The sequence below is a fragment of the Clinocottus analis genome, unplaced genomic scaffold (assembly GCF_023055335.1).
Source record: "Clinocottus analis isolate CAN_PGR_092001 unplaced genomic scaffold, fCliAna1.0.p SCAF_3, whole genome shotgun sequence".
NCBI classification, from domain to species: Eukaryota; Metazoa; Chordata; class Actinopteri; order Perciformes; family Cottidae; genus Clinocottus; species Clinocottus analis.
The window spans coordinates 19,434,457-19,449,431 of NW_027176042.1; the positions used below are offsets into that span (position 1 = coordinate 19,434,457).

Genomic DNA, 14,975 nt, shown 5'->3' on the forward strand with positions numbered 1-14,975 from the left:
GAAAAAAAAATGCAATTTCTCCGTATTTAACATAAAAACCCAAAGAGAACAGAATGTTTCTTCTCCATTTGTATTGTCCGCGGGGACTCTTTTGCTTTTACCTTTTGTTTCTACGGACTACCCTTTCCTTGGCACTCTCTCACCTTAACACAAAGAGGGAATTGGAGTTTCAGTCACGAACATGATTTGTTTTCTTCATCGTTTTCTTCATGTCCTAAAATCTTGTTCACTTTTGTCCACACTTGCAGAATTAAGCTTTTGCAGGAGTTAAACCAACGGGACGTAATGATGCCACGAGGTGGTTTAGGATGGCCGAGTAGAGCTTTTGAAAATGCAGAGAAATAGGAATAGCAGAACTCTGAGCATAAGGGAGCCATTTCCCACGTGATGAGGTGAATAAATACGCAGGCACCTCTTATTGATTACCACATTTTACCCAGCTCTGATGGTTTTTATGCTCCGTTTGACTTTGTGAAACGTCATTGAAAATAAACAGAGAAACCGTTATAATCTCCTGATTAGATTTTATACAGAGCTATTTAGCTTGCTTAAGGTGTGCCAACAGTATGCTAATGTGTGTGAATCCTGTCTGAGCATGTTGAACATCGCCTTGGGTTATTAGTAACAGCGCTGTGCGCGACACGCGGTTGCCTCTTGCACTCCAGTAAAAATTGTAAAAAGCTGATTCCTAATTCATAACAGTGGCCTTTAATTTATTGCTGTGTGAGCACCCAGTGATGAACCGATGAGGTGGAAACACACAGGGGCTGTTTTATATTCAATCACATTTTGTTATTTTGTTAAAGATATGTACATTTCTAAAAAAAAAAAAAAAAAAGCGTTCTTTTTTCACATGAATAATAAGCTGCAGTCTAAAAAAGACTCATTGGAGCTTGTTTTGGATTTGGGGGTTTATATTTTTGCATTCGTCCTACTTTATGTATTTTAATTTCTGTATTAGATCTTTGCTCAGTATTTTCTGTTTATTGCTTTCTGTCATTTTGATTCTAAACTGCTCAGATGCTCTGATGATGGAGGTCAGGGACTAGTAGTGCCAACAGTTGTGATCACTCCAGTATTCAAGTAGCATGCACATCATTATCTCGTCCTTATTCAGTTTTATTAAGTTTTCTTTTTAAGTGTTGGGAATGTGCTGGTTTTGTGACCTACACTTCTATTTCATTGGTTTGGTGGGCTGTTTATATGCTGCGTACAGTAAATGGGCCATTATGCTTTACTTTACCGAGTGTTAAACATATTGTTTGACTGTGTTAATACTCACATGTAGAGCTAAAACAATTCATCATCTAATAACAGTGCTGTTATTAGAAACTGCATTGTATTGAATTTGATTAGCAAAACAATTAATAGAGAAGCATGAGAAAAAGAAAATAAATTAGTGGATGATTGTTTCCCCCGTCATTAATTGATGATATTCTTCCGTAATTCCTTGAGCAAACAATGCCAGAAGCATGGTATCAACTTCTCAAGTGTGAATATTTGCTCGGTTTTCTTCGTGTTCTTTTCCCTTTTATTAGTTTACTTGGACTAGTTTTAGAAAAGAAGCAATCTCAATACGCAACTTGTGTCAAAGGAAACTGCGTTGTATTGAATTTGATTCGCAAAACAATTAATAGGGAAGCATAACCTGCAGGTTAATCCAATATTAAAACACATTGTTACATGCAGACCTGGTCACATGGTCATATAATATTTTGGGAGCATTTTGATTGCCTCCCGCCGGCTCTCAACATGGCGGCAGCTTAGCTAGCGGCTCCCAGCGAACGGTGCGACCAGCGCTTTTAGCGCAAACGACGGAGAAGTGCTGACAGAATTCACAGTGTTCACCTGAGGGGTCACCGCAGGGAGGGTGCGACGCTTCAGCGACGACGCTGTGAGTCGTGACGGCGTTATCAGCTGTAACCACAGGAGTACGAGAGCCGCGAGCTAACCAGCAGGACACACACACACACACACGCGATACAACCACACACAGCTGGCCTGGCTATGTCAACAAAGCACGGAAAAGTTTGGATAACCACGGGCACAGACGGAGAGCAACTTCTTCTCCTCCATTTCTTTCCGTAGCAAATAGTTGTTGGTCATATTAGCCTCTAATTGTAATTGCGGCGTCAAAGCGGATAAGGTCAACGCAATTATGTTGTGTAATTTTGAAAGGATTTACAAACTCAACATTTCGTACCTCAGAGAACACTCGAAATACGGAAAAATTGGTGAATGCGGCAAGTTCTTCGAAATTACTCCGACACACCACTTAAAAACAAATTTGTCCGTGAGAGCTTCTTCCGTGATGCCCATTGAAACAAAGTGGAGGATACACAGAGGTCAGAGAACCGAGTTCACCATCCTCCAAAAGTTTCTCTGTGTTCGACTGAGATGTCTGTGTATCCATATAAAGTGCACACTATAGCTTGAGTGATAGAAAATGTACATCTGTAGATCAATACAGAAGGAACATGTCACCATGCGAAGCTGTTCAGCGTAAACTTCAACATCACAGAGCCGATACTATTCAGTTCCTGCATGGCGAGTGGGCAGTACAATGAAAGCATCGAGGGAGACTGGAAATAGCAGAGGCGTAGGAGAGAAGCTCCCACAATAAGCACCACTATACACATGCGTTCACCATGGATAAAGAATGGGATTCATGTTCTGTGCCAAATACAATACATGTGGAATGGCTTCTAATATGTTAACAGAAACTACAGGTTAAAACGAGCGCATTAAAGCTGCAAAGGAAATGAAAATATCTACAGCTCAATTGGTGATGCGCCGCTGCTTCTCTGTCTCTCAGCTGACGTACCTGCCTCCACCATGGGGGGACTGCAAGGCCACGGCAATGGACTCGGACTTCTTCAGCTCGTACAGCATCACGGCCTGCCGTATCGACTGTGAGACGCGATACCTGGTGGAGAACTGCAACTGCAGGATGGTCCACATGCCTGGTAGGAACCAGGAGGCCCATCTGGTTGCTCGATGCAAAGCCTTGAGTATCTACGCTCATTCATCAGGATGTTACCAGTGTCTGTTGTCGTTGTTGAAGCTGCTTTCGTTTGAAATCGCGGCGAAGAACCATTTTGACAGAAACAAAGAGCCACTGCAGATGCATCAGATACTTTCACACTCCAGTGAATTGGGGAAACTCCACTCTTTTCACTTTGTTTTTTGCAGTGATTACAGCTGGCATTTGCTGTCTCGCTCATCCGTTGAATTGCCGTGTGGCATCTCAGACGGCAAATGAAAAGCAGTTGGGCACAGAGGAAACACTTGAATGTGAAAATAATTGTTAATGTCTGTCTCTTCAATCAGGGTCACTTTCAGCTCTATGTTTGCAGACAATATATCAGTGTAATAATCATGACTAGCTGCTATCTTCTAGTGATTATGCTCCTGATTAATGTGAGTCCAGAGAGAACTCCCCAGCTCAAACACGCCTATTCATCTCAGCTATACCCCTGTCATTAGAGCGATTTTAAAAGAGTATTAAGCACAATGCAGTGAATACTCTGGAAAATAATTCCCTCTCCATCTAGTTCATGTCTATTTTCCTGTGTTGAGGGAGAGAATGGTTTAACTGCCACTATAGAGAATGATGGAGAGGATGACACAGACTGAAAGCGCTGACGAGAGGCGGCGAAAGTACCACAAATGAATGAAATCAATTTCGAGACGAGATCACATCTGCGACGCATGTCCACTTCTAATAAGGACGATAATGACAGCCTGAGACTAAATAAATGATATGCGCAGAGTTCATCATCCTTTTTTTTTTCATCTTTCGCCCTCTTTTTGTTGACATTGAGAACATTGTGTTTCTCCTGCCTGTCTTTAGGAGATGCCCCGTACTGCACCCCGGAGCAGTACAAGGAGTGTGCAGACCCGGCCTTGGGTAAGTCTGTGTGTGTGTGTGTGTGTGTGTGTGTGTGTGTGTGTGTGTGCGTGTGCATGTGTGTCCTACTGTTCAGAGCCCCTGATCCATCCTGATAACAGATACTAGTGTTCCTTCAGACTGATAGTAGTCATTATCAAATCGTAAAACCTCCGGGCTGGCGCTGCCGCTCTCCTTTTCACACTCCCCTGTCTCTCCATCAACTGATACCTTTCAGACCATTCATGTCTGTGACTTGTATTCTTATTGACTCGCAATCTTTCGCTCTCTCGCGGCACAGATTCACACGTCGGCCTTTGGCTGCCGCTGTCTCTCTGACTCTGTCGCCGTGGGGTCTCATATCTTCTATATATTTCTTGTACGGGTCTCGGCGGTGTCTCCTTCTGCCGTTTTTTCACGACTTTTTGTTGACGCCTCTCACTCCACTGGCGTTGTGTTTTGTCATCGTATCTCCTCTTTTTCCATCTCCCTGTCCCCCCCCCCGTCTCTCTCTCTCGCTTTCTCTCTCTCTCTGTATCTCTCTTGCTGCCTGATCTAATTTACAGACTTCCTTGTCGAGAGAGACAATGACTACTGTGTGTGCGAGACGCCGTGCAACATGACGCGCTTCGGTAAAGAGATGTCCTTTGTCAAGATACCCAGCAAAGCATCAGCCAAGTACCTTGCGAAGAAATTCAACAAGACAGAGCAGTACATTGCGTAAGTCCAGGTCTTGTGTCTTATTTATCCAATGATGAACGCTGATCCAGTTTTACACATTATCACTTTGGTAGCATTCTGTGTAACCAGTCTCTTAAAGTCTATAAGCTGCTCCACATGAAGCGGATGGATATTATGCTTGTAAATGTCTTTTAGGTGTCCTTTTGGTGTGTGTGTGTGTGTGTGTGTGTGTTGGATGTTTCAGGTTTTCCCATCAGAACATGTTCGACTAAGACCAAACTAGTTACAAAAGCAGGTTTGTTCATACATGTTTAAACTCACATAAAAGATGAGCCCAGGTAAACTTTAGCACATGAGACTTTTAGTGTTAAGCACTCGGTTGGAAGGGGACTTTAAGTGTAACTCTCTTTTCTAATGACGGCGGACGTTTCAGGAATTCATATCTTGCTCATCAACTTTCTGTAGAATCATATTGAGATAAATGATACTCTCAAGTTATGGTTAGAAAAAACTAATTGGAATTGAAAACTTAGTTAAGTTTTAGATTTCCAGTAAACTTTATTAGATGAAATGCGCGCATTCATATTGAGATTGATACGTATGCGTTTTGATGATTATGTTCTCAGACATGATTCAACGACTCCGAGATGAAAGGAATCATTTGCTTCTTCCAGCTGTTTGTCATTTGTTCAAATTAGAGGTATAATTATCAAAAGCGGGCCAAAAGGTAACGGTGTTGTGTTGCCATCATAATTTGGCAAAATGCTGCTTCCATTTTAAGCTGATGAGTCTCAAACGTAGCTTTTGGTCTTGTTTGTGAGGAACTTGGCGTAAAACCAGATGTTTACGCGTGTGTGTTTTTTTTTTAAAGTGGATCAAACCTTGACAAAAAATTAACATGATTAAAGCTGCACTGGAAATCTCTTGAAACAAGGTCGCTTCATGTGTCAGCAAACTACTGTATGTAGCAAAATGTAAGTGTTTTGAAGTAGAATTCCCTTCCAGCAGTTCGCTTAAAGGGCTGAACAATAACTGCTAGTTCACCTTCTCAAACTTGGATATTTTTTAGGCGCTTGTAGTCAGAGGATGAGTTGATTAATCAGCCAAGAAAGTGCTGTTTCTTTGCCTCATCTAATGAACAGATCAACGGTAGTTCAAGTAAATGAGGAGAGGGTGCAATAATAGTTGAATCTTTTATCTATCCTTCCCGGCGGAGCAACTGAGGACGAGATAATTACACCATATGTAGTCAGAGTGCTGAAAAAACCTTTCACTTCTCCCTGCTAAAAGTTTTATTTAATTCCCTGTGGATAGACGTGAGTCTATCCAACTCGTGTTTGGAGGGACCATATTGCCAAGCGATGTCAGTCAGATGAGCATTAGCTGGGAGTGTTCTGGTGTCTGGGCTGCACAGTGTTTAGTGGTGTGAAACTGAAGTCTGTGACAATGGACTGTCCTTCTACTGGGAACCATTAACGCAGAGGAAGAGAGAGAGAGAGAGAGAGAGAGAGAGAGAGGGAGAGAGAGGGAGACTTTGACACAAAGAGACAGCTTCACAGGCTGTTGACCACATCTCTGATCTGACGTAGTGAAGGTTACTCTCGAAGCAAGGAGAACCTCTGAGAGTGAAGGAGCGTCATTCCAGCTGCAGGCGGACGCCTCATACAAGGGGGACCTACAAATCAGGAGAAAACACCCAGGGATGTCAGCTATAACAAAATAAAAATACATCTCGATCAGTTATTCCCAAACAGGGACTTCAGGGGGCAACTACTTCCACAGCTGCCAAGGATTACGTGGAAGGATTGTCGAGAAGCTCAACTAAGTACAGTGACATTGAAATAAATAGCTCAATGTGATAAATTCACAGTAAAAATATGTAGAATAGGGGTTGAAACACTGTAGTTAGCTAAATGTAACAGACATATACATACAGTGTTTGATACAGACGGCTTTAAGTGAAGGAGCACAGTGCAGGATTTAGTGGCATCTAGTGGTGAGGTGGCAGATTGCATTTAACTTCCTCCTTTTCCGACCGGGTCGAAGAACTACAGTCGGCTTCAGGTAGCGTAATAACACGAAAGGCTCTCATGGAGCCGGGGTTTGGTTTGTTCGTTCTGGGTTACTTCAGGAAGATGTCGCTATAAACGGCTCATTCTGAGGTAACAAGAACACAATGGTTCTCATTTCCAGGTGAATATAAACTAATGAACACATAGGTATGACTATTGTATTACATTTCTGCCAATAACTCTACCTAAAGTAGACTGTAATAAATGACCAGTTGAAAAAGCCAAAAGTAATTGATGAGCTTAAAATAAATAAATAATAATTGTTAGCGTTTAAACTCATTCTCTATTGTACAATAAGAACTTTGATAACAGGCAGAAACCAGTTATCTTAGTTCAGTCCCTGATCTCCGGCTGTACGGTCAGATTTATGTGCAAATGTGTGACTTTACCCAGAATGACTTCATAAATCCACGAGTACCAATAACTGAGCATTTGAAATTAATGTCAAAGATAGCTATTGTTAAAAGTTATGGCTAAACAGTAAAACTATTTCAACTGTTCATTCATCTGTTTGAACATTAGCTCACAATTTATATTTTCAATTAACACATTTGTACTTTAACTTGTCAAGGCCGGAGATTCACAGATATAATTAACATTGATAAAGTATATTTCATTTAGGTGAGCCAGGGTCCTGCTTCTGTATAAGTGCTTTATGAGCCGATAAGGAAATATGACCTCACTGGGCAAGGAATTAGTGTGTGATGATTGTTTTTCAGGGACATTTTTTTTTGTGCTTTTAATAAAGTCTGTGCAGTCAAACTGCAGTGGCTGAACGTATACTTCCCACTTTGCATTAAACGAGCAGATGTGTGCTCATTTCTTATTGGTCCCTCCATCTCTAAATTATCAGCTGTGATTTGCATCTCAACGTACCCTCTGGCTTTAGCAGAGTTTCCTTCAAAACAGATCTTCACTTGTCTTGACTTCAATTTAAGTAATAAAGCCGTGCACCAAGAATGAGAAAAAACAAAAAAAACAACTACAAAGTCGAGTTACGGTTTTGATCTCATCTCCAGTGGGGTGTGAAGTCTAGTTTGTCCCACAGAGAGGATATTCAGGAATCAGAATAATAGTCTTTGCCCTGGGCCTTTAAACTAATCCCCAGTCTTTTTCACTCTGCGGAATTCCTGAGTTTTAGACATTAACACAGCATGAAATCAAATAGCTGTCATAATCTCCCTTGTTTTCCCCGATTATCGGTGCGTAAAGCCTGCAAGCTTTCGGTCAAATAAGACACACAGCCGCGCGACTTTTTCGGACGCCAACTGGCTACGGTTTCATATGTAAGACCGGAAAACAACAACAAAGAAGTGCGTCTTGAATTCATAAAAGATAACCATTAAAATGACATTTGTTTTAAAGCGGCACCATTACGACAAATGACAATTCACAGAATGAAGCTCACTTCTAAAGTCTGAGCTGTCAGGGTTGACACGATACTGCGAGAGAGAGAAGGAAAAAAAAAAAGCATTAGGACAAAAATCCATCCCAAGAGCATCAACTACGAAACGAAGCGATTCAAAAATATTTGTGGCAAACAGGATCTCTTTTGTAATTGATGCTGCTGATGTATCACAGTGGAGATATGCTCGCTCAAAGGGAAATCCTGCAGATGAATCCTCCAGAGAAACTAACAGCGGGACTCTTCTCAAGCTGCCAGAGATGGGACGAGGGACCCGAGTTTCTCTGCAAGCCAGACAGAGAATGGTCAAAACCTCACATGGAAAAATCTCAGCTAACGATCCAGAAATCAAACAAGACATCACAACGAACATCATTGTTAACAATCCACTGAAACGCACAAGGTCTCGAGTCAACTATTGTTCGTCTTGGAGGAATCTAAAGGCCGGTGAAGCTTTGCGTCTCAAAGTAAGGACATCACTCTTGCAGCGGATGTGAAGGAGGAAGGATATCAGAGTGCTCTAAACAGCTTTGAAAAATCCTAGAGGTTGAAAACGAGATACAAGACTTAAAAGCTAGACTCCGAGGACCGTGTTTATGTCCTGAGTATCTCGTCCATGCAGAAGGAGCAGTGGTTTCCCTCGATTAAAGGCAAAGATTCAAATGTGAAATATCAGTACTCGTAGCTGCAAAGTGGTTTCAAAAGAAGCAATGATTTGTTCAAACTGGATCTGATGGACTTCTGAGAGTAAAAGGTTGCCTAAAAAGAGCCAATCATCTGATTATTCTCCCAGAAGACCTTCACATACCCACACTATACTTACAACATATCCATAAACAACTCGGACGTGGAGGAAGAAATCACATGCTGTCTCGCCTTCGTAAAAGATGTGGGATTATCAAAGATCGTAATGGACTGTGTTGAGTGTGACAACAGCAGGGGAGAATTTGAGAGTAAATAAATGGCAGACTCGCACCGGAAAAGGATTCTACCAGAGAATCCATTTACAGGCGTAAGAGTGGACCACTTCGATCCGATAGAGATCAAGGGAGGTTGAAGTCTTGTTAAAAGGTATGGCGTAATCTTCCCATGCGTGGCAAGCAGGCCGGTACGTCTTGGAAGTTGCAAATACACTTGACCCAGACTTCCTTTTATCAATGTATTATCTGTCGATGAGGTCAAGTCTCCTCTTGAGGATCAGACAATGCCGCGAATTATGTTGGAGCGTAAAGAGAATTCAGAGAAGCACTCAATGGCTTGAATATGGAGAAAATCTAAGATGCGTTGCTTTCGCGTGGATAGAGTGCTACTTTAACGTCACTTTAACCAACATGTTGTGGACGATTAAATATTAGAAACTTAAATGATCAACCCGTTCCCCAGATGTCCAATTGTACAATCCAAGCACTCACTTCCACTTCCATCTTACTGAGCACTAGATCCATGGAGACAATACACGGCAGGCTTGTATTGGAAGCGGTGGACACAGGAATACCGGTACATTGCCTCTAATCCAAGAACAACAACGGTGGTTAAAGGCAAAAAAAAGAAGCTTCGCTCCAGCCAGGTGACATTGTTCTGGTGGCAGATTCCACAGCACCTGGTTAATAAGCAGAGTACTGGAGACCAAACCAGACACAGTGGGTATTGTATGCACAATTCGTCTTAGAAAGACCAAAAACAACGATGTGTCTGCTTCAAGAAGCTGAAACCCGACTACAGCAGACGGATGGCTCTAAAAAATAACAAAAACAGAAGAAAATAATATGAATTGCTAACACATATTGCATACCTGTTTTTGTTTAGTTGGTTTGGACACTATGTATGTTGTTGGCTTCATGAAGGGCCATAAATAAATGGGTGTGCATCCAGAAAACAGGAACAGGGGAATTACGTCCATCTCTTTGTACGAGTAGCTCAATAAACCCCAAACTAAACTGCAAATAACGACTGGAAAGTTGGTCGTTTTTGGTCTGTGTGAGATCACGCCTACCAGTGGACAAAAGGCAGCTGGAAAAAAATGACATTTGCTATTGTTCGTATTTGTGTTCCTCTCAAGTGTTCTTGTACTGGTGGATTTGAAGTGACATGTTTAATTAAAGGACAACAAAAGTCAAAGTCATTACACCCACTTTGGAGAACTATTTGATGGCAGATACATTGTCTTTAACTTGATGCATCTGCTCTGCTGTCTGCAGAAAATAGAAGATTGACTTGTCATCTTCCCTGCCAGAGGACTCTGATAAATACGTGTTTAGAATATAAACGGCATTTCAATATGTGATTTAAGAGTATGCCTTTTTTCTCTGTTTACAGTGATAACATCCTGGTTCTGGATATCTTCTTTGAAGCACTGAACTATGAAACCATTGAACAAAAGAAAGCCTACGAATTGGCAGGCCTTCTGGGTAAGGAAAATAGCTGTCAAGTGTTTTCATGGGAATAGATAATATGCAGTATGCAACATGACAGATGCCCTTTATCCAAAGTGACAGTAATGCAAGTGCTTGCATTTTTATGATACGTGTTGAGATCCCAGAAGACACACAGAAGTGTTTCTTTAATCTATCGTGGCTTTTCAACTCCTTTTTTCCAAACATCTATGTTTTCTATCACATTTCTCATTTTTCAGACCTTAAAAAAAGATGAAAAGTGCCTTTTGAAGCTATATGAATGCACACAACAACAACAACAACAAAACTCCTGTCTGTTTTGTGTTACGGTTCATGTTGTGCTTTTGTACTCGTCGTTCCAGGTGATATTGGAGGTCAGATGGGTCTCTTCATCGGAGCCAGCATCCTCACAATTCTTGAACTCTTTGACTATCTATATGAGGTAAAATAGCTCCCATCATCATCATCATCATCATCATCATCATCATTGGGAGGCTCTCACTCACAGGCGGTTTAATGTATTGTGTATGGAAATGTGTGCTGCTCCAGTATTATTGTGATTACTTGCTGACAAAATGTAATTTTTCACACTATTTCACCATCTGCACATGTTTCGAGCGAGCGTGACGAACGCTGTGTCCCTCACCACCTTACAGTCTGTCTCAGTGTGACACACACACACACAAACACACACACATACATCCCAGCAACAGAGACGCTGAATACATTGACATTCTAAATGTATTTTATTTTAGATTAGTCAGGATGTCTTTGTCTGTTCTCATTAGAGTAACTGTTTGTTTCCATTCTTCCCTTCCACCAGCAATGCAGAATGATTTCGTAGATGCATCTCATCAATCTCTTACCCTTTTGAAAACCAACTTATTTCTGGCCTCTGCTCGAAAATTGCATACCGAGACTCAAAAGGGTGTATCTCTGCACCCACCAGGGCTATTTAAATAATGTTGGTGTTGTAATAAAAGGCTACACATGTGAGATTTTGTTCAGACGTGTGATTACCAATCTATATGTTACTGGTACAGAGTAAATGAAGATGACTGACACACAGCAAAAATGAACAGGTTTCAGGTCCCCCTATAGAAACAAAGCACTTAGGATCATTATTTCTTTGGAATGATGCAGCTGTAAGGTCTAAACCTCTCCCAGATTATAGCATAATATGTGAACGTTCTGTCTGCAAAGGTTGACTTTGATATAGCACAACAATGTTAGAGAGGGTTTAGTACAGAAATATTTCAGACAAGGTCTCTAAAATGTCCATTGGGGCTCATCATCTAACCATATATTTCACTTGTATATTACTTACGGTGTTCAATACATCCAAAACACAGCAGTTTGAGGCATTTTCATCAAACAAGCTACGATTTACAGTTTTATTTAACAATGGCTCAGTCTGCCCTCTCCCCTCCGGCACCAACTGGTTTTGAATCGGTTAAATTTGGATCCTTCGCCGGATCCTTCAAACTCCAAACAGCCTGCGGGCTCGAACAATAAAAAAAAGACCCCTCAAAGAGCATGCTTCTAAATATTTTGTTTTCATCCCAAAAGGTCAGTAATGGCTGTCCTCGTCTGTTTCCAGGTGATCAAGTACAAGCTGTGCCGATGCGTGAAGAAGAAACACAAAGGTCGCAACAACAATGACCGGGGAGCTGTGCTGAGCCTGGATGATGTGAAGCGCCATGTCAGTACACTGCCGATAAACTCTTTCACTGTGTCACGTGGCATTTGTTTGTCACGGGCCTCCGCTCTCTTCGTCGGCTGCAGCCAGAGTGAAGGCGGGCGATGAGGAAGAGTTAGTGAAGGGATGGAGATAGAGGAAGCTGGAGAGGGAAGGACTGAAGAGACAGGAAAGGGAGTGAAAGGGTGATTGAGTTGAGAGGGTGGAGACATTGAGGGAGAGAGAAAGAGAGAGAAAGAGGAGAGCTTGAATTAAGTCAAAGATGGTGAATTGTACCAGCAGGGACAGGCTGTAAATTAGACCTCTGGAAGGTTTGACAGCTCGCTTATTTCCAAGAGTAAATGAAGCCAGCTCACTTTAATTGTAAGTCTGAGAAAGAAAGGAAAGGGAAAGTTGTGCTCCTCCTCTGATCTGCTCTCCTGCTTTACATGGTAGTCTTTCCATCCATATTTATTATTTCCATCTTTCTTTTTTATGTCTTTGGGATCTATATTCTCTCTGGCCCAGAGTGTTGCTCATGCCATATTTATTTGGGAGTTTATGACTTTAAGGTTTTCTCAAATGCATTTTATTTTCTGTTTTACTCCGTGCGATGACTCCCCATCTGCTTGTTTGCCTCCCCTCTATCTCAATACTTCCTCTCCTGGCGCTTGTTTATCTCTTCTATCTTCACCCTTCTCTCTACTTTACCTTACTTGCCTTCTTTCTTTTTTCCTTTGCCCTCATTTCTCTCTCAGGCTCCTTGCGAGAACCTGCGTACACCATCAACGTATCCTGGCAACATGCTACCTCATCACCCGGGCCAGGCCAACTTTGAAGACTTCACTTGCTGAGCAGACCCGGGTGAAGCATCAAAGTGCGTGTTATGCAACCAAAGCCAACCATACAACAAGAACTATCCAGCACGGAGGGTGTGAGGAGCTGATACAAAATCTAACAGAGGCACTTTTTACACGGAAAGAGAGTAAAGCGGACTAATCAAATATGACAGAGAACTGTCACCCGAGGCCAAGTGGAGAGGATATCCCAAATATAAAAATATCTGTTAATTTTTCCGGAGAGCATTTCACACAGCACTCTGAACTCTTCTATCTCTGTGTTTTCCTCTGGAATACTGCCGCAAAGGATGCTCATGGAGGAACCTTGCCAACACGGACCTCTCTTTCAAAAGACGAAAACAGAAAAGATGTAAAAAATAAACAAGGGAACATGTACAGCTATCGCACCGTAGACGGCGTATCATCAAAAGAGCCCCCATGCCTTTATATAACACAGCAACACGCGATGGTTTAACGCAACACGGGCCTGCTAGTGGGACAAACCTTCATACCGCTTACTCCACTGTACATGTAGCAGCATATGTAACTGTTGCCGCGCTCCATAAAGCAACAGCTGGACTCTGTGTCGTCTGTACGAGAATGTATCCGTGTCCAAGATGAGTGTCGTCGGGTGTGCAGGGAGGTTTTCGAGGGGCTTTTGGTGGCGGCGATGGAGGTGGAGGTGCGTCAAATGTACTGGTGAAGATTTCAGGTCTCATTATGTAAATGCATGCTTGTATTTGTCCAGTGCATGATTTTCATTTCATCTATTATTTAGATTTTTGTTGATAAATATATATATATATATATATATATATATATATATATATATATATATATATATATATATATATATATTACCAGATTTGCCTCGATGATATACAGGAAGTGTGTGTGTGTGTGTGTGTGTGTGCGAGTGTGTGTGGGCTCACATGCCAGCATCACTGTGCAATGAATGAATGTGCTGCATCTAATTTCCTTTTCTCATCCGTTCGTTTTTCTATTTTCACGTGTGCCCGATGAGCTTCTTTCAACTCTTTTCTCGACCGCAGGACGAAGGTGAGGTGAAGTTTTGTCTCTCGGAGAGTTGATCGCTGAAATCGTTTTGCGTTTTTATGGGGCGGCTGTTAAAAAAACAATTTCTGTATCTGTGTTCTAGTTGCAAAAGTCTTATCAAAGCACAATACCGCCAGTATGTAGTGGTGATGTAAAAGACAACGTACTATTCTTCTTGATATATTGTCATATTATTAATATCGTGTTGATCGGACTGTTTTTCGGTTGTTTTTCTTTCTTTCATATAAAACATACTCAATATTGCCTGATAATCCTGTCTCCATCTTCCAGGTAATAGGCTGGTCTATTTAGTTATCAAAGCATAAATAAAATCTAAATATCCTTTTGGAAAGTGTTATTCTTATCAGTTATTTGCCACTCTGAAGCCTTTATTTGTCATTTGGTCGAAGGTAAACAGGGAAAGCAAATCATTTTTTAACTCCACATGCTGTGAAAACGTATATTTTTAATCACAAGTCGCTCTCAGAAAATCTGATCCAGCATTCTGTACTCCTTCAAAGGGCAATGTGCTCTCTCCCTTTTTTTCTAATCAACATTTTAACTTGTGTTTGGCGTCCTCCAACATTTTCTCGGAATTTAAATCAGCATTTCGGGTTCGGGGGGCATCTTGGTATTAAAATAGATATTACTTATCTGCTTCAACCATTCATTTGGGCTGCCGTTTAGCCGCTGGAAGCGCCACAACATTGGCCTTTTTGAGCTCCACGCTCTTGAGATGTAATTACAATTTTTGCTGCAGTATGACAAAAGGATGGATGAGAAATATCCTGCACAACCAATACAAGTTTTATCAAGATTGTCAATCAGCCAGCAGCCACACGTTCTGACCGGCTTGCTCTCCTCTTCTACTGTACATCTGGTGCCGCCAGCTGCCACACTTATATTAGAAAAGCAGCCTGGTGATGCATGACTGTGAATATTAGAACCAGTTATGCACTCCT

General features: G+C 41.6%; 1 protein-coding gene across 3 annotated transcripts in view; it reads left to right on the forward strand.

The window, feature by feature from the left end:
* asic1b (acid-sensing (proton-gated) ion channel 1b) overlaps nt 1–14,365 on the forward strand; it is a 150,430-nt gene extending 136,065 nt beyond the window's left edge. For all 3 annotated transcript variants that reach the window (XM_068594418.1, XM_068594415.1, XM_068594417.1), the window contains 7 exons: nt 2,816–2,966; nt 3,854–3,910; nt 4,456–4,609; nt 10,364–10,455; nt 10,803–10,882; nt 12,041–12,142; nt 12,877–14,365. In XM_068594418.1, the coding sequence (XP_068450519.1) occupies nt 2,816–2,966; nt 3,854–3,910; nt 4,456–4,609; nt 10,364–10,455; nt 10,803–10,882; nt 12,041–12,142; nt 12,877–12,972 (732 nt within the window). In that variant the 3' untranslated portion in view covers nt 12,973–14,365. The remainder of the gene's footprint in view (nt 1–2,815; nt 2,967–3,853; nt 3,911–4,455; nt 4,610–10,363; nt 10,456–10,802; nt 10,883–12,040; nt 12,143–12,876) is intronic.
* Nucleotides 14,366–14,975: the final 610 nt, after the last annotated feature.